We start from the raw sequence: 23,497 nt of genomic DNA on the forward strand, positions 1-23,497 counted from the left end.
GTATTTGAATATATTACGGAAAGAAATTTGCATAACTGATACACATCAGTCTTCAAAAGATGAAGTACACCAAGTGTTGAGCAGGATAAAAGAAAAGAAAATCGCTGCCTAAAATACCACAGACAAGGCAAAAATCTTTAAAGCAATCATTAGAAAAAGGGCAAATTAGCCAAAACAAACTGCAATTAGATTGCCATAGACTTCTCAGCAGTAAAATAAGACGTTAAAAGACAATGCAATAGTATCTGTGAAGTGCTAAGGGAAACAATGGTGCCATGGAATTCTGTACTTAGTGAAACTATTATTCAAGAGAAACAGTGAAAATAAATGTTTTCACACAGAGATTCACTGAAAGAACTATTAACAATGTATAGAATATAAAATGTATATATTAGGACAGAAAGAGAGTATATAAGCTTACCCCTGAGCTCTCTCTTCTGGTCAACTGCTTAACCATTCTCAAGTTCTTTCACCAATACTACACTTAAAAAAAAAAATCATTACACCTTGGCAGTACTTTTTAAACAGCTTTATTATGATTGAAATAGTTAACTGTACATACTAAAAATGTACATACACCCATGAAACCATCACCACAATCAAAATAATAAAAATATCCATCACCCTTTGAAATTTCCTCATGCACCTTTTCAATCCCTCCCTCCAACCATCTCCCTGCTCTCTTTCTCCAGCAACTACTGATCTGCTTTCAGTGATTACGGATTAATTCTCATTTTCTAGAATTCACATAAATGGAGTCATAAAATATGTACTTGTTTTTGTCTGGTTTCCTTCACTCAGGGTAAGTATTTTGAGATTCATCTATTGTCTTGTTTGTAGCAATAGTTCATTTGTTTTTATTTGTGAGAAGTATTCCAGTGTATAGATATACTAATTTGTTTATTTCTTCATCTGCTGATGGATATTTGTATTGTTTCCAGTTTGGGGCCATTACAAATAAAGCTGCTATAAGTAAGTCTTTGTTTAAAAATTGAGACATAATTGACACTCAACATTATACTAATATTAGGCACACAATATGATTCAATGTTTGTCCATATTGTCAAATGATCACCACATTAAGTCCACGAATAGCTGCAGATCTTTTTTTCTTGTGATGAAAACTTTAAGACATACCCTTAACAACTTTCAAATATACGATATCATTCACTATAGTCACCATGCTGTACATTACAAACCCATGGTTTATTTTATAACTGTAAGTTTGTATCTTTTGATTCTCTTCAACAATTTCTCCCACTCCTCAAACCAAGAACCCATTACTATGAGTTTGAGTTGTTTTCTTCTTAGATTTCACATATAAGTAAGCACATCTGGTATCTGTCTTTCTCCATTTGACTCAGCAGACAGGGTCCCCAAGTTGTCATAAATGGCAAGATTTCTTTCTTTTTAATGGCTGAATCATATTCCATTGTCTATATGCATACACACATGTACATATATACACATAGATTTTCTTTATCCAGTCATTCATTAAAAGACGCTTAAGTTGCTTCAATGTCTTGACTATAATAATGCTGCAACGAACACGAGAGTGAGTATATTTTTTTCCAGCTAGCATTTTCACTTCCTTCAGATAAACATCCAGAAATAGAATTGCTGGATCATATGGTAGGCCTATTTTTAAAAAGGCATATACATTTCAAGAGTACAGCATTATACTTCAACATCTGTGTAACTACGAAGTGAGCACCATCACAAATTTAGTTACCATTCATCACCATACAGTGGGCCCCTTTTCCCTCCGGTAACCACTAATCTAATCTCTGTATCTAGCAGTTTGTTTTTGTTTTACTTTTTACGAGTCCACATACTAGTGAAATCATAAGCGCTTTGTCTTTCTCCAACTTACTTCATCTAACATAATACCTTCAAGGAATGTCCATCCATGTTGTTGCAAATAGCAGGATTTCATTCTTTTGTATATGTAAGACACATCTTTATCTATTCACCCACTGACATACACATATGCTGTTTCAGTATCTTGACTACGATAAATAATGGTACAATGAACACAGGGGTGCATGTATCTTTTCAAATTAGTGTTTTCATGTTCTTCAGATAAATACCCAGAAATGTAGTAGCTGGGTCATACAGGTGTACTAATCTTTTGAGAATCCTCCATACTGTTTTCCATAGTGGCTGCACCAAGTTACATTCCCACTAACCCTGCACAAGAGCTCCCTCTTCTCCACTCCCTTGCCAACACTTGCTATTTCTTATCTTTTTGGTAACAGCTATTCTAACAGGTGTGAGATGATAGTTCACTGTGGTTTTGATTTGCATTACCCTGCCTGATGATTAGTGATATGGGATATCTTTTCAGAAATTCCCTCATGGTCCAGCGGTTAGGACTCCATACTTTCACGGTTGAGAGGCTAGGTTCAATCCTGGTTGGGGAATTAAGATCCCTCAAGCCACATAGCTCGGCAAAAAAAAGAAAAAGACTAAAAAAAAAAACCAAACAAACCCAAAGCCATCTTTTCATGTACCTGTTGTCCATCTGAATGTCTTCTTTGGAAAAACATCCATTCAGATCCACTGCCCATTTTAAAATTATTTTTTTTTTGCTATTCAGTTGTTATGAGTTCTTTATAGTATAACCTCTTATCAATATATTATTTGTAAACATATTCCTCATTCTGGAAGTTGCCTTTTTATTTAGTTGATGGTTTCTTTTGTGGTGTAATATAAACATGTAAGTCTTCATGCTTTCACTTCTCTTAGGTAAGTATCTAGGAGTGAGAGGTTTAAATGAAGTGAACATTTAACTTTGTAAGAAATGGCTGAATATTTTTCCAAAGTTGTTCTGCCACTTTATACTTCTCCCAGTAATGTATGAAGATTTCAGTTCTTTTACATCTTTGCGAAGACTTGATATGTTCAGTCATTCTAATTTTAGCTCTTCTAAGTATGTAGTAGTATTTCATTATGATTTTAATTTGTAATGACAAATGATGTTGAGATCTTTTTATGTGCTTTCCATTTATATATTTTCTGATGAAGTATCTACTTAAATAATTTATCTATTTAAATTTTTTTATTATCTTATGACTAAAAGTTCTTTATATTTTGTGGATACAAGTTTTTTACTAGTTTATGATTTATAAATATTTTCTCCCAGTCTGTGGCTTTTCCTCTCATTCTCTTAACAGTTATCTTTTTACAGAGCAAAGTTTTTTTTTTAAATTCTAACAAAATCCAATTCACTTTTATGTATTGTGCTTTTGGTGTCACAGCTCAGAAATCTTGGCCTAAACAAAGTCACAATGATTTCTCCTGTTAATTCAGTAAGTTTTACAGTTTGAGGTTTTATATTTAGATCTATGATTGATTTTGAGATTATTTTGTATGTGGTGCCAAGCATGGACCAGAGCTCCATTTTTTTGCATATGGATACCCAATTTTACTCTTTTGTCATAGCTGATTTAGCTGATTAAGAACCGTTATTATTCCTCATAAAGTTGAGTAAATTTTACCAGTTCCTTACAAAAATTCTACTGCAATTTTAACTGTGACTACAATAAATTTAGAGATCTGGGAATAATCAACAAGAATATGCTTCTCCAATTATTTCACTGATACTATCTTGCTGAAGTCACCAAAGTCATCTCCATGTTGGTTTTTCTAATGGAATTTTAATCATGATCACAAATGCAGTCACTCCCTCTCAATGAAACACTCTTTTGACTTGACTTCCAAGATTCTATACACCAGAGGCCAACAAACTTTTTCTGTAAGGGAGCCAGATAGCAATTTTGGGCTTTGTGGGTCATATTGTTTCTGTTGAAATGACTCAACTATGCCACTGTAGTATGAAAACAGCCAAAGAGAAGATGTAAATGAGTTAAGTTTGGTAGTATTCCAATAAAAGTTTATTTACAAAAAAAGACAGTGGGTCAGATCTGGCCCCTGTGAGCCATAGTTCGATAACTTTTGTTCTACATTCGCTTTGTTTTCATCCTACCTTATTGGAAACTTGTCTCTTATGCTTGTTGTTTCTTCTCTCTTTAACTTTTAGCATTGGAGTGCCCCAAAAGACTCAATCATTGATTCTTCTCCTATGCATGTGCATTCAGTTGCTCAGTCATGTCTGACTCTTTGCAACCCCATAGACTATAGCCTGCCAGGCTCCTCTGTCCATAAGATTCCCCAGGCAAGAATACTCGAATGAGTAGCCATTTCCTTCTCCATTTCTTCTTCTATATATATAATCAATTTCTTGGCGATTTTATCCAATATCATGATTGCAAGTATTTTATCTACATTAATGGCTCCCAAATTTGTATCTCCAGCCCAGACCACTTTCTGAACTACAGATCTTAATCCAGTGTCTTATTAACATCTACACTTGGATATCTTTCAGATATTTCAATGAACAATGATATGTACATGCTCAGTAGTGTCTGACACTGCAGTCCCATGGACTGTGGCCCGCCAGGTTCCTCTGTCCATGGAATTTTCCAGGCAAGAATACTGGAGTGGGTTGCCATTTCTTACTCCAGATCTTCCTGACCCAGTTATTACATGCCCAAAACGAAACACCTAATCTTTTTTCACAAATCTTGTTTTTTTCAACACTACAATTGATGGCAACAAGATCCTTTCACCTGCTCACATCAAAACCCTTGGGATTTATGCCTGACTCTTTTCTTTCACCTCATTTCAATCCATCAGGAAATCTAGGAGATTTATTAAAATATACCCAGAATGATATGCAAGAAACTTTTAGTTGGAATCCCTGCATTCATCTTTGCCACCATGACCTATTCTCAGCACGACAGCCAGAATGATGTCTTTAAAACTTAAAATCAGATCCTATCACTCCTCTTCCCAAAACCTTCTAATGGCTCTGCATTTTATTCAGAGCAAAATCCGGTCCTTAAAAACGGCCTATATAATCTGGCATCTATGCTCCTCTGCCATATCATTTCCGTGACTTTTTCTCCTACCACTCCCCACTTACAATCACTTTGCTCCTGACTCCTAAAACACAGCAGATGAGAACCTGTCTCAGGAACATTGCATTAGCAGTTTCCTCTGCTTGGAAAGCTCATCCCTTAGATATCTGCAGGGCTGGATTCTCAGATCCTTCATGTTGGTTCAACTATCACTTCCTAAGGTGGACCTTCCCTGATCTCAGGACTTAAAATTGCAACACTGTTGTTCTAGCTTTCCTCTCTTCTTTTTCTGCCTTATCTTTCTCCATATTACTTATCACCTTCTAATTTATTTTTAAATTGTGTTTATTATATGTCTCTCACCTACAGAAAGTTAAGTTCCCCCAGGGCAGTGACAGTCCCCAAAGGAAATAATGATGTACTTTTATATATGTTTGAGGAAGATTTATTTATAAACAGACTGTTTACAAAACGGTCTGTGTAAAGTAACTCACATGGATAGTAGCAGATAAGATGTTGCTACCCCAGATATGAAGACGGGAGGGAAGCTCTTATCCAAACAGGAAGGAAAGAGCTGTACAGAGGTCACCCTGAGAGAAACTCTGAGGGACGCCGCGTGAGGCAATCTCTCAGGGAGAGAGTCAGGAAAATAAGCACCTGCCTTTGCGCTCTTCCCTTCTTCTGAGCTCTGGCCAGGGTCCCCATTGTCTGAACCAACCATAAGTCAGAGGGTACAGGAGCCATTTCAGGTGGTTCATACATGTTATTCTTCCCAGAGAAGGCTGGGAAGTGTATCTAAGTGTATCAAGAAGGGCTGAGAGTGTATCTAAAATTATAAACCGATGACAAGGTAGGGATTTTTTTTTGCTTTGGTTTGTGGCTGTATCCTACTTGTGCTAAGTCTACAATAAACATGCGTCTAGGTCTTTGTTCAAGAGAGAGGGAATGATCAATTAATGCCAGTTGCTGATGATAGAATGAATAAAACAAGAATTCAGAACTGACCTTTAGACTTTCCAAGCAGAGGTCAACAGTAACTGGGACAAGAAGGGTTTTAGTGGAGTGGTTGGGATTAAATTCTGACTGAGGTCTGTATGAGAGAGAATGGGCATGGAGAAGAGACAGAAAATATAGAAACTTCTTAGGACAAGGAAGAGCAGAATAGTGGTACTGAAGCTTGAGACTGGGGTTCAAGAAAAATTTTTTAAGATGGGAAATATTTCAGAATGTTGAATGCTGTTGAGAACAATCTAGTGAACAGAGGGGAAAAAATATTTGGCAAAGGAGAGGAGAATTGTAGGAGCAAAGTCCCTGAATAGCTGAGAGGGTTAGACTGAGTCAAACAGTAACTTGGGATATTATCAAAGTAGATTTACATGGTACCAGAAAAAAAAAAAAGGCTATTCAATAAACGATGGAAGCAAACTGTCACCTTATTAAAAAAAAAAAAAATATATATATATATCCTGCTCATATCATAAACAAAGATAAATTCTAGATGGAAGAAAGGCCCAAACATACAAAGCAATACATCAATATTCAGAAGAAACTGTACACAAGAACATCTTTATGACTTTGGAGTAGAAAAGAATTTCTTAAAAAGCTATAAATGCAACCTTAATAAAGGAAAAGATTTTCTTTTAATGAATACACTAAAAATAAAGCCCCAAACTACAGGCTTATCATAGAATTCAAAGACAAATTAAGTACTGGAGAAAGGCAGTTGCATCACAGATAACCAACACAGGAGTAATGGCAAGAGTATATAAAGAATCAGTAAGAAAAGCCAGATAGCCCAACAAAGCAAGGTGAACAAAGGATATGAGTACACATTCATAATGGAAAATCGTAATGACCATAAACATGACAGGATGATCCACCTCATCAGGAATCCAGAAATGCAGATTAAAACAATGTGATACCTTTTCATCTTCATCAGTTTGACAAAAGTGAGAAAAGTCATACATAACAACAGTGAGGATATGGAGAAAAGGAGTCTTGCACATGTTACTGGAGTATCAATTGGTAAAGTTACTAAATTCCTAGAAGACTAGAATATGTACATACATTATGCCTAACAGTTATGCTTCTTGGTATATATTCAGATAAACTTTACATTGGTGCAAGAATCCATGTGCCAGAATTTTCAGCAAATTTGTTTGCAAAAAAAACCCCAACAAAACAAAACAATGCTATTGCTTATCAAGAGACATGGATAAATAAACTAGCTTATTGTTACAACGGAATAAGACATAGAAGTGAAATACCTAGATATTTATCCAACAATATAGATAAATCTCAAAACTTAATGTGTGGTAAAAAGTAAGCTGCAGAATATATGGGGCATAACACTATTCGTTTGCATTTTAAAGCCACAGAACAATCCCACTTCTGGGCATACACACCAAGGAAACCAGATCTGAAAGAGACACGTGCACCCCAATGTTCATCGCAGCACTGTTTATAATAGCCAGGACATGGAAGCAACCTAGATGCCCATCAGCAGACAAATGGATGAAGAAGCTGTGGTACATATACACCATGGAATATTACTCAGCCAATAAAAAGAATTCATTTGAATCAGTTCTAATGAGATGGATGAAACTGGAGCCTATTATACAGAACGAAGTAAGCCAGAAAGATAAAGACCATTACAGTATACTAACACATATATATGGAATTTAGAAAGATGGTAACGATAACCCTATATGCAAAACAGAAAAAGAGACTCAGATGTATAGAACAGACTTGTGGACTCTGGGAGAAGGCGAGGGTGGGATGTTTCAAGAGAACAGCATCGAAACATGTATATTATCTAGGGTGAAACAAATCACCAGCCCAGGCTGGGTGCATGAGACAAGTGCTCGGGCCTGGTGCACTGGGAAGACCCAGAGGGATCGGGTGGAGAGGGAGATGGGAGGGGGGACCGGGATGGGGAATACATGTAAATCCATGGCTAATTCATTTCAATGTATGACAAAAACTACTGCAATGATGTAATTAGCCTCCAACTAATAAAAATAAATGGAAAAAAAATAATAAAGCCACAGAACAAAACTACATATTGTTCTGAACACACACACATTTAATAAAAGTATAAAATAAGTATGGGAATGAGATCCACCAACTATAAGTTACCTCTGAAATGAGACAGGAAAATAAAAGACTCGGAAGGAAGGAGGGGACTTCCTTGGTGGCTTAGTGGTAAAGAATCCACCTGCCAATGCAGGAGACACAGGTTTGATCCCTGATCCAGGAAGATCTGCCATGCTGCGGAGCAGCTAAGCCTGTGAGCCACAACTGTTGAGCCTGCGCTCTAGAGCCTGGGGGCTGCAACTGCTGAAGCCAGTGTGCCCCAGAGACCCTGCTCCACAAAAAGAGAAGCCACCCCAAGGAGAAGCCCACTCACTGTAACTAGAGGAGCCTCCGCTCACCCCAACCAGAGAAAAGCCCACGCTCGGCAAGGAAGACCCAGTGCAACTAAGATAAAAAACTTTTTTTTTTTTTTAAAAGAAGGTATTTGTTAAACATGACAAAACGTAACATTGTTAAACATGGGAATCAGGTTTACGAGTCTGATGTACCACTTGCTGATATTTTAAATATTTAATAATTTAAAATTTTAAATAAAAAATCACTCGTAGCTTAGGCATTACTGTTCTTTAAAATTATGTATTAATATAAACATTGTAAAAAATATATAAACATGCAGGAGTTATCAGAATAAAAGTCCTCAATTTACTACCCCCTTTCTCCAAATCTCAGTTTCCTCCCAGACTAAATACTAACATTTAGCATGTATTACTTCTATATATTTATAGATATATATGCACAAATACGCACAAAAATAGTTCTTTTGTATTTAAGTGGATTCACAGAGAATATAAACTCTGTAACTTACTTCTTTCACATGACATATATATTTATTTACATACATATATATTTTTTACATCACACTTTTCAACCTCTGCATAATATCCCAGACTATGAATGAGCCACATTTTCTTTCACTGTTCCCCTAGTTTTGAAAATATAGGCTATTTTCAATTTAAAAAAATTATATACAATGCTAACGAGATTTCTGTATGTATACCTAACTGTATATTTATTAGTATTCTTGTGAGCCACTGGGATACAGACTGAAGAATATGGTTATTTTAAATTCTGATGTCAATTTCCCTTTCAAAAAGGCTCTATAACTTAATTCCTTCCTGAAATATATGAGAGTGCCCATTTTCTCATATGCTTATCACCTTTACGTATACTGCCTATGACCAATTTAACTTTTGCAACTTTGATGAAAAAACTGTTTCCTTTTTTTAACCTATATTTCTCTGATCATTAAATGGGCTAGTGATGGTCTTATATCTTTTGCTGAGTCATAACAGCATCTTGTATCTTACCTATCTTAAATATTACATAGATGGTAAATACTTTCTCTAAATTTTATAGTAGTTTTCACAGAAACAAAAGTTCTATATTTTTATGTACACATATCTGTCAATCTGTTGGAATTGTGATAGATTACATTTTAAAGAATAGTCGTCTCCACAATTTTCAACTGTCTCATCTAGGAATACAGCTTTCATTTTTAAATTCTATATATTTTTTTAAGTTGCTTCTTATTTTATAATTTTGTTTGCTATTATAAACAGGATCTTTTTTCCATTTCACTTCTCATAGATTACTCCTTGTATATAGTAAAGTTAATTTTGTATTTCTCTACTTTCATTTTAGAAAATTCTGCTTAAGAATTGGAATTTTCATTTCTTTGTTGACCTATGGCTTTGTGCTTACAGGGAAATGATTGTTATTCTACCTATTCTTATTACTTTGCATTTTTTTGGACATTGTACCAGTGTTAAAATATGCAACTGCAGGCAAAACGAGGACCAAGTTAAACACAATTAGACTCAAGTCTTTATTTCAAGGTTCTGAATCAAATGTTATGCAAGCTCTCTCCTATTTCCCTTAACTTCAAATCTTTAGTGAAGGATTCTTCCTCACACATGCCTGCCAAATCTGATTCTCCTGCCATACACCCTTTCTAACTTCTGCCAAAAGATTGTTTTACAAAGTCCTGCTGGGCCTCTGAGCCTAGATATCTGCAATTAGAGTTTGTACCATCTTCTTTCAATAGGTTTCAACAGTCAAAGTGAAATGTTAGATGTGGGTAATTCCCTTTGGGAACACAGGAAGTTTTTTTAAACTAACTAAAAGAGATTTAATTCAATTTGACATTGTAAAACAGAGAAGTCAGGCACTAAGATACTCATTATTCTCAAAATTTACTCCCTAGAGTACTGACAATCTTTGTTTCACAACAGGCCAAAATCTCATATATTGTTTTAACTGATCTAATAAAACTATTACATAATGTTAAAATTCATTTGAAATAATAAATACATGCTATTTAAGGATAGGGTGCCAAATCTTTAAAAATTTTATGACAGTGAAACCTATTGTTGATATCCTGGTATATTACAAATGAAATTTATGGCATAGTCTTAAGGCTCAAAGGCATAATGCATACACAACACACACACACACACACACACACATATATATACACACACAATATATAAATACACACACATATGTAATACATATACATATATATGAATATATTATACACATATAGTATATGTCTTAAAATGTATAAGCTACTAGCTTTAATAAACATTTGAATGATTATTTTACATGTTAATTATTAATCTCTATTGTTCCTAATGATAACTACATTGCAAAAATAAAGAACTACATTTTGATGAGATATTTAAATTAACATGAGTGAAGAACAGAACAAGGGAATTCAGATTAAAGAAAAAAGCCAGATAGAAACTTCTAAAAATGTTAAATAATACTTAAACAATTAAAACATATATTAAACTACTTCAACTTTCCTCAATATAAAATACAGACATTTAGAGAAATAATAATGGTAAGAATAATAGTAAATCAGAGAATTTACCAGTGATTGTATTATGAAGATGTTCAGCATCTCTTTAAAAGGGCAAATCTAAAATGTGAAGCAACTTTTACTTTTATGTAGGTTTAATTTCCATACACACAAGAAATATGTATGAGAGATAAAAAATTATGTAACAAATCTTCTGACCTATATAATTCATTTCAAATACTAACTAATCTTCAAATTATTAGGTAATATTAAGGGTAGTCTCTGGTTTACTGTTAAGTGTACAATGTCAAAATAATTTCAACAATTCACCTACTAAAATTAAATAATTTTTAAATATGACATTTATATTCAGTATGGCTATACCAATATGTTTTTGCAAACAAAGCATTTTGCATTGAGAATCATGTAAACATTAAAAACTCTGTGTCATCAAATGGGAGAACTGACCAGTGAATGAAGAGAACACTGTTCAATGAGCAAATAGAATGGTAAAGATGTACAGCTAAGAGAGAAACAAGAATATTACATACAATTCTGTAGTTCCTACCATTAGATGGTAGGATTCCAAGTTGTTTTGTGATACTGTCAGTCTTGTCAGGAATGAAACATGTTGAAGGAAAAAAAGCCATTTAGATCTTATTGATTACAATGAAGAGGATGCAGCCATGTATTGTATTTTCACAATAAGATCTAGCTGTAGTCTAAGTGCAGCTAATTCTACTAAGCCTATATTATATAGTTTGATCAAGGGCCACTATTTCCTTAAGTAATCAGGATTTCTTTATTTCATTTACCTTACATGATTTTGACATTTTATTCATCTATCTTCAGAAGGCTGATTCAAAGTTTTCTTTTAGGAACACAGAGATATACTCTGTCTCTAAAATGAAACTGTATTATTATTTGTTAGCTACAGAAATAATTTCAGTCTTTTAGGAAACAAAGGCCACCTTCTATGGAGTGTTGGCACAACTGTGACTTTTAGACTCATTTAATCTTTTGGGAGACTAAACACTAATTCAATCTAGTAATTTTAATCTAATAGTTTCAGTTCACATGGGAAAAAAGCCACAAACCTGTCAAAACACTTCATTCTCAAATAGCTATAATAAAACCAAAATACTCATCAAGGTCAAAGAGAAGTGAATATAACTCCCTAGCCATTTATTTCACTTTATGCAGTTTGATTTTCAATGAGAATGAAATGTCTTCTTACCTAATGTTCTTCAGAAATACTTAACTATGTTCCACAGTTTTTAGCAAAGTCCTTTCAACATAAAAGCTAATTATGAAACTATAATTCACTAATTTTTAATATGCCATTTTAGAGAAAAGTATCTGCATTTCTAGGAGTTTGGTTGGAGTTGTATATTTTAAAATTAAAAAATGACAAAGACTTATAATTTTATTTTTTTAGTAAAAGTCATTGCTTCTGAGTTGGTGCATCACAATATGGCACATTTTCTATAAGAAGGTCTTTCCTAGGGACCAATTCTGAAAGAAAAACAAAGAGAGTATTTATTATCATTAAAATTAAATTCAAGTAAACTCTTCTCCCCTTAAAATTTATAACAGTAAAATATCTAGTTTTAAGATAAATCTTCCCAGTGATATTTTATTTCAGTTACCTTCTAAGGTGGTGTTCTTTATTTTAAATGGATATAGTTCAATTCTCATTTCAGGTTATACAAAAACATACACGACCAACTTAACACTTTATCATTATTAAATATAATTAAATAACAACAAAACACCTTGTCAGTAGCAGATTACAGATTAATAATAATTAAAACTATCAATTGGAAAATTATAGTACCAACTATATAAAAAGCAAGACGACTTTTCTAATTTAAAGATTTCAGGGAATTCCCTGTCAGTCCAGTGGTTGGGACTCTGCACTTTCAGCTGCAGGGTGCCACTTCCCTGCCTGGTCGAACTAAGATCCCACCTGCAATTGCAAATTTTACAGAACTGTGGCTCTCAACTGGAGGTGTTCTGGGTGGTCACAGTAACTGAAGAGCGCTGCTGGAATTTAGCAGGGAGGAGCAAGATAAGTGTGGGACAGCCCGTGGAGTGAAGAACTATCTGTTCAAAATGACAGTAGTGCCCGACTGGGAAACACTGTTCAACAACAACGATGATGATGATGACAACAAATGCTGAGCCCTAGGTAAGACATCCTGCTGAAGTCAACTGAGGTAAAGCTCATAAGATACAAAACTTTTAGGAGAAGAGCTGAATTAAGTGGAATTAAGTGAACTGTTGTAATCAAAGATGCTCACACCAAATTCTATGAAGTAACTTGCTTATATTCTTCAAAAACAGCAAGGTCATGAAAGACAAAGAAAGACCAAGGAACCGCTCCAGATTAAAGGAAGACTAAAAAACATGATGATTAAACGCCATTTGTGTGATCCTCAACTGGTTCTCAGACCAGAGAACTATCCAATCAATTTTTTTTTGTTGTTTCCCGCTATAAAGGCTACTGTCAGGAAAAACAGAAAAATCTGAATAAATGAACTGAATCAACATTAATATACTGACTTTGATAACTATATCATTGTTATGTAAAAGAACGTCTTTGCAAATTTAGGAAATACACAAAGAAGTATTTTAAAGAAATATACTCTCCAACTCTAAACTCAAGCAGGCTATTATGATCTGAAAAATGCTCATTTGGTGGAGGGGTGGGGTGGGGAATACATTATGTCTGCAATTTACCTTCAGAAACTTCAGGAAAAAAATGAGGGAGAGATGATAAAGCAAATGTGATACACTGTTAGAATTTGTAGAATCTGGATAAAGGAAATTAACATTTTCTTCAACTTTTCTTGTATCTTTTCTATAAATTTGAATCTTTAAAAAACTCTTCTAATCAATTCAACATGAAAGGAAAACTGAAATTCTTACAAAAAAGAGAAGTGATCTGACTCAAGAAAATGCTCTTATGAGCCACATGGTAAATCTGGCTTACTGAAATGAGAACCCGTTAAACAAGTATTATTTAACCATTTTTTATATCTCACTTGCTGCTTCCAAATCTTTGGAGGTTTCATCAGAGTATATTATAGTTTAGGTTTTAACTTACTAACAATGACAGTAAATTGACTTATCAAACATATAGGTGCTTATTTTTTCCTAGGCATTACATCAAGAAAGAAAGACACAGAGATGAAGACATAAGTCACTTCAGCACAGCACAGTGACTGCAGTTAATAACACTGTACTGAATATTTGAAAGTTGCTTAAGAGTTTTAAAAGTCCCCACCATGAGAAAAAAATTTTTGTTAGTATGTATTGGGACAGATTAACTCAATTTATTGTGGTGATCATTTCAAAATATATACAAATATAGAATCATTATGTTGTATGCCTGAAACTAATATAATGTTACATGTTAACTATACCTCAATTTAAAAAAAAAGCCTCCTCAGCTTCAAATAGTTTCCACAAGCTAGTGGAAAAGACAGATTAACCAAAAGTCCAACAAAAAATGGTTTAAGTAAGAGATTTAATTTTCTCACATCAGGAAATACAGATTAAGGCAACCCGAGGCTAAGGCAGGTCCTTAGTACCACCAAGGACCCAGGCTTTTTTTCTTCCTGTCCTGCTACTCTTCATGCGTGGTGTCTGTCTTCAATGCTGCTGTCACGTCACCTCTGCATTCCAGGCAGAAAGAGGGGAAAAGGGCAAAAAGCGGAGTGCTAGCTTGGCCTATGCCTTTTTAACTGAAAAACAATAGCTTTATTGGAAGCAACATTCAGCAGACAGCTGCCTGCACTGGCCAGAAAGGTGTCACATGGTCTGAAAAATCACCCCCACCCCCTTGCCTGTCACACTGTACTTTGAATACAGTTTTTCAGTTAGTAAGAAAGAACAGAACTGGAGAGGTAACAAGCCTACCACCCTTTTGGCTGCACAACATGAATATACACCCTTCTTCCCATACACAGAAAGCTATATCCATTTGCCACCTGACCCCTAAGGTCTCATCCAGGTTCAAAACCAGGATCTCCAGATGATGTGCTAGCCTTTCCATTAGGTCCAGCTGTGGTTCACATGGTAGCTACCTACTGGACCAAAGTAAAGAACAAACAGGATACAGCAATAAAAATCTGGAATGGAAAATTCATGGCAGTTACTGCTCCACAGCAAATCCTAAATCCTTTTGGACAAGAAGAGCAAGAGCTCCTTGCTCATGGCAAAGCAATAAACTCCAGTCAGCCAAACTGGTAATAACTCATCCTGTTTTCTGGGAGACCCAAAGACCCTCTATTATCCACTGTCCTTCAAGGCTCCTGGTCTGTCCTCTAGGGGATCCAGAAGTGGGGATAATAGGGAAAATGCTCCTCTTTGATGCTTGGAAGTTTTCAGTTTATGTCCTGTTGATATGAGTTAAGGGATCAGGATGGCCTTTAAGAGCTGAAGAGACCTAAGCTAGGCTTGGGGTTTTGGCAATATAATTTATTCAAAAATTTTATAAGCTACACATCTTTTTTCTCCCAGTCATTTCTATGTACAAGTAGCCACAGGCAAACGTCCTGACAATTACTAAGCATGAATATTTTCATCCTTTGGCAATGGTCTCTATGTTGTCCCACCTCCCTAACCCTTAGTTTAATTGACACGTCTTAACACAATGAAAATCTATAGGCTCAGGTGAATAAAAGCACTCTATTTCTGATCTTTGTCTGGCAAATGAGAAAGATTTGGGATACTGACTTATTTCATATTAGAGCCAAGAGGTCCCTTGCTTGTACTGGCTTTAGTTTTAGTGGATAGTAGCAGCTGGCATTTTTTTAGGCCTGCAAGGCTCTAAATTGTAGGACCCTCAATCAGAGTTCAGGATGTAGCAAGAAATGTCCCTTAGCAAAGCTGTACTTCTTTCCATCTTTCCTTCACAGACTGACTAGCTTAATCTGCATTAATCCTCTTTTTCAATATTTTGCTGAAAGTAGAAGGAAATAACGAGCACATACTGACATTCTGATTACACCTCTTATTGCTGTAGCTGTAATCCCAAGAAACAGGAAGTGGTATGTTCATCACTACATAACAAGGGCCACCAGCTTAAAGCCTGTGATGGTCAGGTCCATGCTAACAACACTCTCCCCAACCCCTGCTTTCATTTCATATTTTATGTTGTGTAATCTCAGCTATCTCACTTCTTGGCAACAACTTCTATTGTTCTTAGTTAAAAGTAACAAAAGCTGACTGGCTAATTAGGCAGAAAAGACATTTATTAACAGTTTATTGGTCTAACTCAAGGAATTACTCTGAGGGCTTAAGAATCAGGCAGGCTTGAGGCTAAGCTTTCAGGAACACTGTCCAAAGCAATACCACGAACTGCCCTGATGATGAAAACTGCCACTGCCTACGGGGCACTAGAAAAAGCTACGCCATTGCTATGCTCATGGAGCACAACGCACTATATTTAGGATGTTGGCGGAAACTCAACTTTACTACATGTGCTCCTGCTACACCAACGACACTTCTGAAACAGTAACCTGACTCTGCAACCACTGACGCTAACTCTTGCCAGAAAAATGGGTTCTGGGCCAAGCCTCTTCTCAAGCTCATTTAGGAATATGAGTAATGCAGTGTGCTACATATCCATGCCTGAGCTGCAAAGGAAACTAAGGAAATGAATATTCTAGATTCTGTTTTGGGAATTTAGAACTCATAGAGATGGAAATCCCTGAAATACAACAAGGTTATTTAAAAACTGGTAAATCCAAAATACAATATATTAAAAGGATCATACACCATGATCAAAAGGGATTTACTACAGAGATGCATAGATTTTTCAATACCCACAAATATATCAATGTGATATACCACATTAATAAAATGAAGAATAAGAATCATATGATCATGTCCATAGATATCAAAAAAGCATTTGATAAAATCCAACATCCATTTATGACAAAAATCTCTCAACAAAGTGAGTAAGGAGGGAATACACCTCAACCTAATAAAGGCCATATATGACAAGCTAACATCATACTCAATGGTGAAAACCCAAAAGCTTTTCCTCCAAAATCCGGAACGAGACAAGGATGCCTACTCACCACTGTTATTCAATACAATTTTGCAAGTCCTAGCCAGAGTAAACAGGCAAGAAAAAGAAATAAAGGCAACCAAATTGGAAACAAGTAAAACTGTCACTAGTTGAAGATGACATGACATAGTACATAGAAAATCTTAAATATTCCATCAAAAAACTGTTAGAAGTAATAAATTTGGTAAAGTTATGAGATAACAAAAACAATACCAAAAAAACCTGTTGCATTTCTATATACTAATAATGAACAGAATAAATATCAGAAAGGGAAATTAAGAAAAACATTCTATTTACATACATATGGATAAAACATCTAGGGATAAATTTAACTAAGGAGGTGAAAGACTATCAACCTGAAAACTGTAAGAAACTGATGAAACAAACTGAAAACACAACTAAATGGAAAGATACTGTGTTTTCATGGATTGGAAGGATTAATATTGTTATTAAAATGTCCACACTACTCAAACCAATCTACATATCGTATGCCATTCCATCCATGCCAAAATTTCAATGGCATTTTCCAAAGAAACAGAACAAACAATCCTAAAATGTGAGACAAAAAGACTCTAAATAGCCAAAACAAATCTTTAGAAAGAAGAACAAGATTAGTGACATCACACTTCCTATTTCAGACTTTACTACAAATTAATCACAATCAAAAGAGTATGGTATTGGCATAAAAACAGACATATAGATCAATGGAGCAGAACAGAGGGTCTAGCAATAAATCCACACATACATGGTCAATTAATTTACACCAGAGGAGTAAGGAATATTCAATGGGGAAAGAAGAGTCTCTTCAATGCATAGGGCTGGGGAAACTGGACAGTTACATGCAGAAGCATGAAACCAGTCACTTCCCCTCATTCATCTTTATACCACTTCAGAGTGCGTTCTTCACTCAACTTTAGCTTTATAAAAAAGCACCACTGTTTTCTGAAAGGCGTTCATGAAATGAATGTTGTCATAGTTAGAGTAACTTTTTAAAACAGATTTAAGAATCAAATTTGTTCTATCTTGAACCCACAGGCATAAACTAGAAAAAAGAGATCCATATATAACTTAACAGAAAGAAGGAGGTCATTATTAAGGCAATATAGCATTATATTCTATAACCATGTAAGAGTCAAAATTTTCAATCCTTTGGGAAAATTAAATATATAGAAAGCTAAAAGAAAAAAAAAAGAAATTTAAACTAATATTATCATACTTAAAACAAGGCTTCTGAAATATAGTTATCAAATTTAGTTATCTGAAATTATCTAAAATATTATTCATATAATAAAGTTAACATTTTGTAATAATTGCTATAGTACACAGAAACTCTAAACATTATTATTAAGATTAAAGCTAATGAGTATAAATTTTCAATTTAGGATTAACCATGTTTATTGCCCTTAGAAATACTACTTAGACAAATAATTTCTGATGATGCTCATAAACTAAAAATAACTTTGAAAGCTGTATAGGAATTATAGTACTAGACATTCAGATTTACTGATGCTGTTTAGTTGTTAAGTTGTATCCAAATCTTCTGTGACCCCATGGACTGTAGTCCCCCAGGTTCCTCTGTCCATGGGATTTCTCAGGCAATAATACTGGAGTGGGCTGCCATTTCCTTCTCCAAAGAATCTTCCCAACCCAGGGATCAAACATCTGCACTCGCAGGCGGATTCTTTACCACTGAACTACAAGGGAAGCCCATTCAGATTTATAAAGCTGTAGTAATCAAGACATTATGGTAGCGATACAAGGACAGAAAAGCAAACTAACTGAAGATATTATGAAGTCAAGGAACAGATGCACAAATATATATTATTTGATTTTATGCTAAAGGTGACCCTATAGTGCAGGGGGGAAAGAGTGGTCTTTTCAATAAATAATGCTGGTTCAACTGAATATTCAGATGTTAAAAAAAATACATCTTGATTCCTATCTTATTCCATATAAAAAAAATCAACTCCAGTTGATACAACCAATGAAAAATATAAAATAATAAAGCTTTTGGAAGAAAGCACAGGAAAATCACTTCAAGACCTTGCTTGAGATGGGCAAAATTTTGTTAAACAAGACTCAGAAAAGTATTAACCATAAAAGAAGAAAGAGATTAAACTGGACTACATTAAAATTAAGATCTTCGCATCAAAAGATAAAACAGCAAAACAAGGGACTCCCCTGGTGGTCAGTGCCGCCAACGCAGGGTGTGCAGGTTCTATCCCCGGTCAGGGAGTTAAGATCCCACATGCCATATGGTGTGGCCAAAAGATAAAAAACAGATAACAAAAATAAAAAATAAATAGCAAAATGAAAAAGCTAAAAGTAGATTCTTGTAATATATATATATCCAACAAAGGATTTATATTCATAACATATAAAGAATTCCTTCAAATCTATAAAGAGGCAGATAACCTCTTAGAAAAATGAACAAAAGACCTGAACAGTCACTTCATAAAAGAGAATATCCAAATGACAATTGAATACCGAAAAAGTGCTAGTACTTCATTAATTACCAGAGAAATGCTAATTAAAGTCACAGTGTGGTACCATTATACAACCACCAGAAATGCTAAAATTAAGAGATGCCTAGTATCAAGAGCTAGTGGGGATATAAAGCAACTTGAGTTCTCAGACACTGCTCCTGGAAATGTAATTTAGCCTAATTATTTTGGAAAGCTGGTCAGCTGTACCTATTAAAGCTGAATAAACATATAGCATATGACACGGACATCTCACTCATATAATATTCAAAGAAATGCTGCTATATCCAATAATAAAGATGAATGGCACGAAGAGAGAGAAAGAAGCTAGAGATAGAGAAATCCTATATGATTACAGTTCATTATATTGGGTTAAAAACTGATACTGTTGAAAGTCAAGACTGGTTATCCTTGCGGGGAAGGGCTGACTGGAGGGGCAGGAGGGGTCTTTGGGGATAGCAGTAACATTAATATAACCTGATGTGGAGATCGGTTACATAGGTATTTTAGTTTGTGAAAATTCACTGAGCTGTTATTATAAACTGTGTGCTTTTCTGTTTTTCTGTTTGTATCTTTGTTATTGTCCCCTGGAATACTTTAAGGAATGAAAATCAAGTATATAAAATGAGATTCTACCAAAGCCCCACCAGGAGTCTGTATCTTTGTTATTGTCCCCTCGAATACTTTAAGGAATGAAAATCAAGTATATAAAATGAGATTCTACCAAAGCCCCACCAGGAGTCTGGAGGTATAACAGAGGATCCTCAACTATAGTCTCATTTTGTGTAATCCCAAGCCTTCTAAATGAAAATAACTTGAATCACAGAAGAAAAGATAAACAGATTGAGTCTAGGTAGGTGACAAATTATATTATGAAAATTAAGAATGCCAAATAAATTATTACAAAAACAGTCCTACAGGCAAACCTCTCATATATTGCAGGTTTGGTACCAGACCACTACAATAAAGTATCTCAATAAAGCAAATCACACAAATTTTTTGGTTTCCTGAACCATGTAAGAGTTATGCTTACACTATACTAATAGTCTACAGAATGTCTAATAGCATTATGTCTAAATACCTTAATAAAAATATTTTATTATAACACATTAACCATACTCTGAGACTTCGGCAAGTTGTATTAGTAACATCAAAAAGCACTGATCATGGATCACTATAACAAACACAGTTAATAAGGAAAAAGTTTGAAATACTCCAAGAATTGACAAAATGCTACACCAAGACACAAGTGAACAAATGCTGTTGGAAAAATGGTACCAGTAGACTGGCTTGACTCGCCTGCTTGACAGTCTGTAATAAATGCGTTCTCTGGGAGGTACAATAAATTGAAGTATGCCTCTACTGTCTTTGTAACTGAAGTTGTGCAACACAACCAGTGGTTAAGATTAAAAAGAAAAAACAGCAAAAGAAAAAGGAAAACGTCCACTAAAGCAAAGTTTCATAATCCAGCACTTTTAAATACAGCCTTACAAATGTGTACAACATATACCACACTGGCAAAATCAAACTGTTTACTAATTAGCATTAAAAGCACTGTAATTGCTCAATAGTTTAAAATATATTGCAAGCAACATTCTTTTTTAATATTACTTACTCAGCGTATTGTGGTCTGTGTGAATACCTTGTATAACAGATGTTCTGAGTATCAATTCAACATCAGAACCTATTTTTATTAGCTGTTAAGAAAACAAACAAAAAGAATAAATCTTCTGCATGTTTTTCCAATGGTTCACATCAATGTACCGTTTTTGAAAACTACAGGTTTACTACTACAATTTCTTTTTAGGTGATACTTGCTTTTAACTTTTTTTTTTTTTGGCTGTGCTTTGCAGCTTGTGAGATCTTAGTTCCCCACCAGGGATCAACCCACGTCCCCAAAAGTGGAAGTGTGGAGCCTAACCACCGGACTGACAGGGAATTTCCTTGCCTTTAACTTTCTGTAACCATTTCAAGCTTATAGAAAGCTTAGACATGCAGGTACTTTTACCTTTTATCTATCCATTCCATATTTTGATCCAGAACAGATTTGGAATATTTTTTGTTGTAATATATATTTTACATTTAAAATGTGCAGTTTCCTTGTTATTCTTTTGAGTGCGTCTGAATCTTTCTTACGCTACAGAGTTGGATGTTCTGAACACTAGTGAAAGCATTGCATTAGGAGTCAGAATACTTGGACTCCAACTCTGGCTCTGTCATTGAGTATGTGGCCTTGGGTTAATATCCACTCTCTTTAGAGTTTCAGACCTCATCATCACAAAATGAAGAACAGTGGTTCTCAGAGCCGTGGATCCTTGGGAGGATCTTGAGACCCTTTCAGGGGACCCATAAAGTCAAAATTATTTTCATAATATTAGAGCCATCTGTATTGTTTGAGCTGTGAGCAGTAGAGCTTTTTGGAAAACCATTTCTACTTGAATGAACCACTGACAGACAAACTGATTATTCAGATTTGGGTAACTGGCAGATGTTTTCTTGAAGATGAGTGATATGAGTACCTCACTTCAAGAAAACAACTGACAGCCATTTGCTGACAATGACAAAATTTAAGCTTTTAAGCAAAAATCACAATTCTGGAGAACTTTTATCTGTCATTTTAAGCCTGACAGATTCCCAATACAAGATTTTTCTGGTGAGATGGATATTAACAGATGCAATTTAAAAATATTACATACTGAACTATGTCAATATTTGGAAGGTCTGCATTACTTGGTAAACTTATGTTTTTCAAATCACTAGTACATGATGTTACAAAACCATGCATGGGTAAAAGACCCACTCAACGGGACAAACATTAACATCTATTGGTCTACTAAATGAAGACATGAGGGCATATGAAAGAATATCCTAGAAAGAAGAAACAGCATAAATGGCCTCAGACAAGAAAGTTCTTGGCAAATTAAAGCACCCTCAAAGAAGGTACTAAGCTGGACAGGTAAGAAGTGTGTGGTGAGTTGAGGTGGGAAGTTAACAGGAGTCAGATGATGCAGTATTAAAGGTCATGGCAGGCAGAGACTTTAGATTTTACTTTGAATGGGATGAGGAGCCACGGAAGTTGTGAACAGAGTAGCTATGGGATATGCCTTTTTAAAAGGCTCACTGTCCTTTAAGTATCAAGACTAGGCTGCAGGGAGTTAGAGCAGAAGCAACAACAGCTGCTAGGAGGCTGTTGTAAAAATCCAGTGAGAAATAATGGTGGCTTGAACTAGGAAATAATAATGGTTAGATAAGAAATGGTCAAATTCTGGATATATTTTGAAGGTTAAGTCAACAGGATTTGCTGTCAGATTGGATGTAAATGTGAGAGAAGCAAAGTAGTCACAAACGAGAACACCAAGGTTTTTGGTCTGAACATAAAAAGGAGGGAGCTGCCACTAATTGACACAGAGAATGCTGGGCAAAGCCTCACCTCCTGACAGACCTGAGAAGGGGCCTAGTAGGGTAGAGAAAGAAAAACAATGAGCCTTCTCACTCACTGGAGGTGCATAAACTGAGCTGAGGTTTAGGTTTAAGGCTGGAAACAAAGCTAGATCAGAAACAAGGGATTAGGGGAGAAGAGAGGGGATAAGCAGGATGTGGTTCCGTATAAGACCTCGAACTCCCCGTCCCCCCAAGGAGATAAACACACATGCCCATCCGTTGGTCTAACAGATAACAGAGCTCCACACTGCAGCTAACCTTCAGAAATTTACCACTTGTTTAGGTGTGGTATCAAAGAATATTCACAATTACTTGAAAAGGATAATATATACACCTACCATCTTCCAACTATGTATCTATATAAGGCTGAATTTTCTTCATATAACTCAGTCTAAAAAACATATGGCATGAGGTTGAATAAGGAAGCAGATATAAGAATTTAGTTAAGTCCTATTAAGCCAGACATTACAGAGATTTGCAAAAACATAAAATAATGCCATTCTTCTCACTATATTTTTCTGAAAATAGTTATTTTTCATGAAGACTATATATGTTAGCATGTAATAAACATATCAATTTGAATTATTTAATTAACATATATTTTAAAAATTTCTCAGTTTTAAATTCTATTATGGTAAATATTGATAGGTATAACATACATGCAACACCT

The 23,497-nt window shown here is 35.0% G+C and overlaps 1 protein-coding gene across 4 annotated transcripts in view; it reads right to left on the reverse strand.

Annotated features, from left to right (window-relative positions):
• The window catches only part of LYRM7 (LYR motif containing 7), a 150,456-nt gene that overhangs the window by 98,014 nt on the left and 28,945 nt on the right, over positions 1 to 23,497 (reverse strand). For 3 of the 4 annotated variants that reach the window (XM_070465069.1, XM_070465067.1, XM_070465068.1), the window contains exons 4-5: positions 21,002 to 21,083; positions 515 to 12,336 (exon numbers count right to left, since the gene is read on the reverse strand). In XM_070465069.1, coding sequence (XP_070321170.1) covers positions 12,266 to 12,336; positions 21,002 to 21,083 — 153 coding nt within the window. In that variant the 3' untranslated portion in view covers positions 515 to 12,265. Of the gene's footprint in view, positions 1 to 514; positions 12,337 to 21,001; positions 21,084 to 23,497 lie in introns of those variants that run through there. The other variant, XR_011486767.1, reaches the window with a different exon arrangement.

This window comes from Odocoileus virginianus, chromosome 3 (genome assembly GCF_023699985.2).
Source record: "Odocoileus virginianus isolate 20LAN1187 ecotype Illinois chromosome 3, Ovbor_1.2, whole genome shotgun sequence".
NCBI classification, from domain to species: Eukaryota; Metazoa; Chordata; class Mammalia; order Artiodactyla; family Cervidae; genus Odocoileus; species Odocoileus virginianus.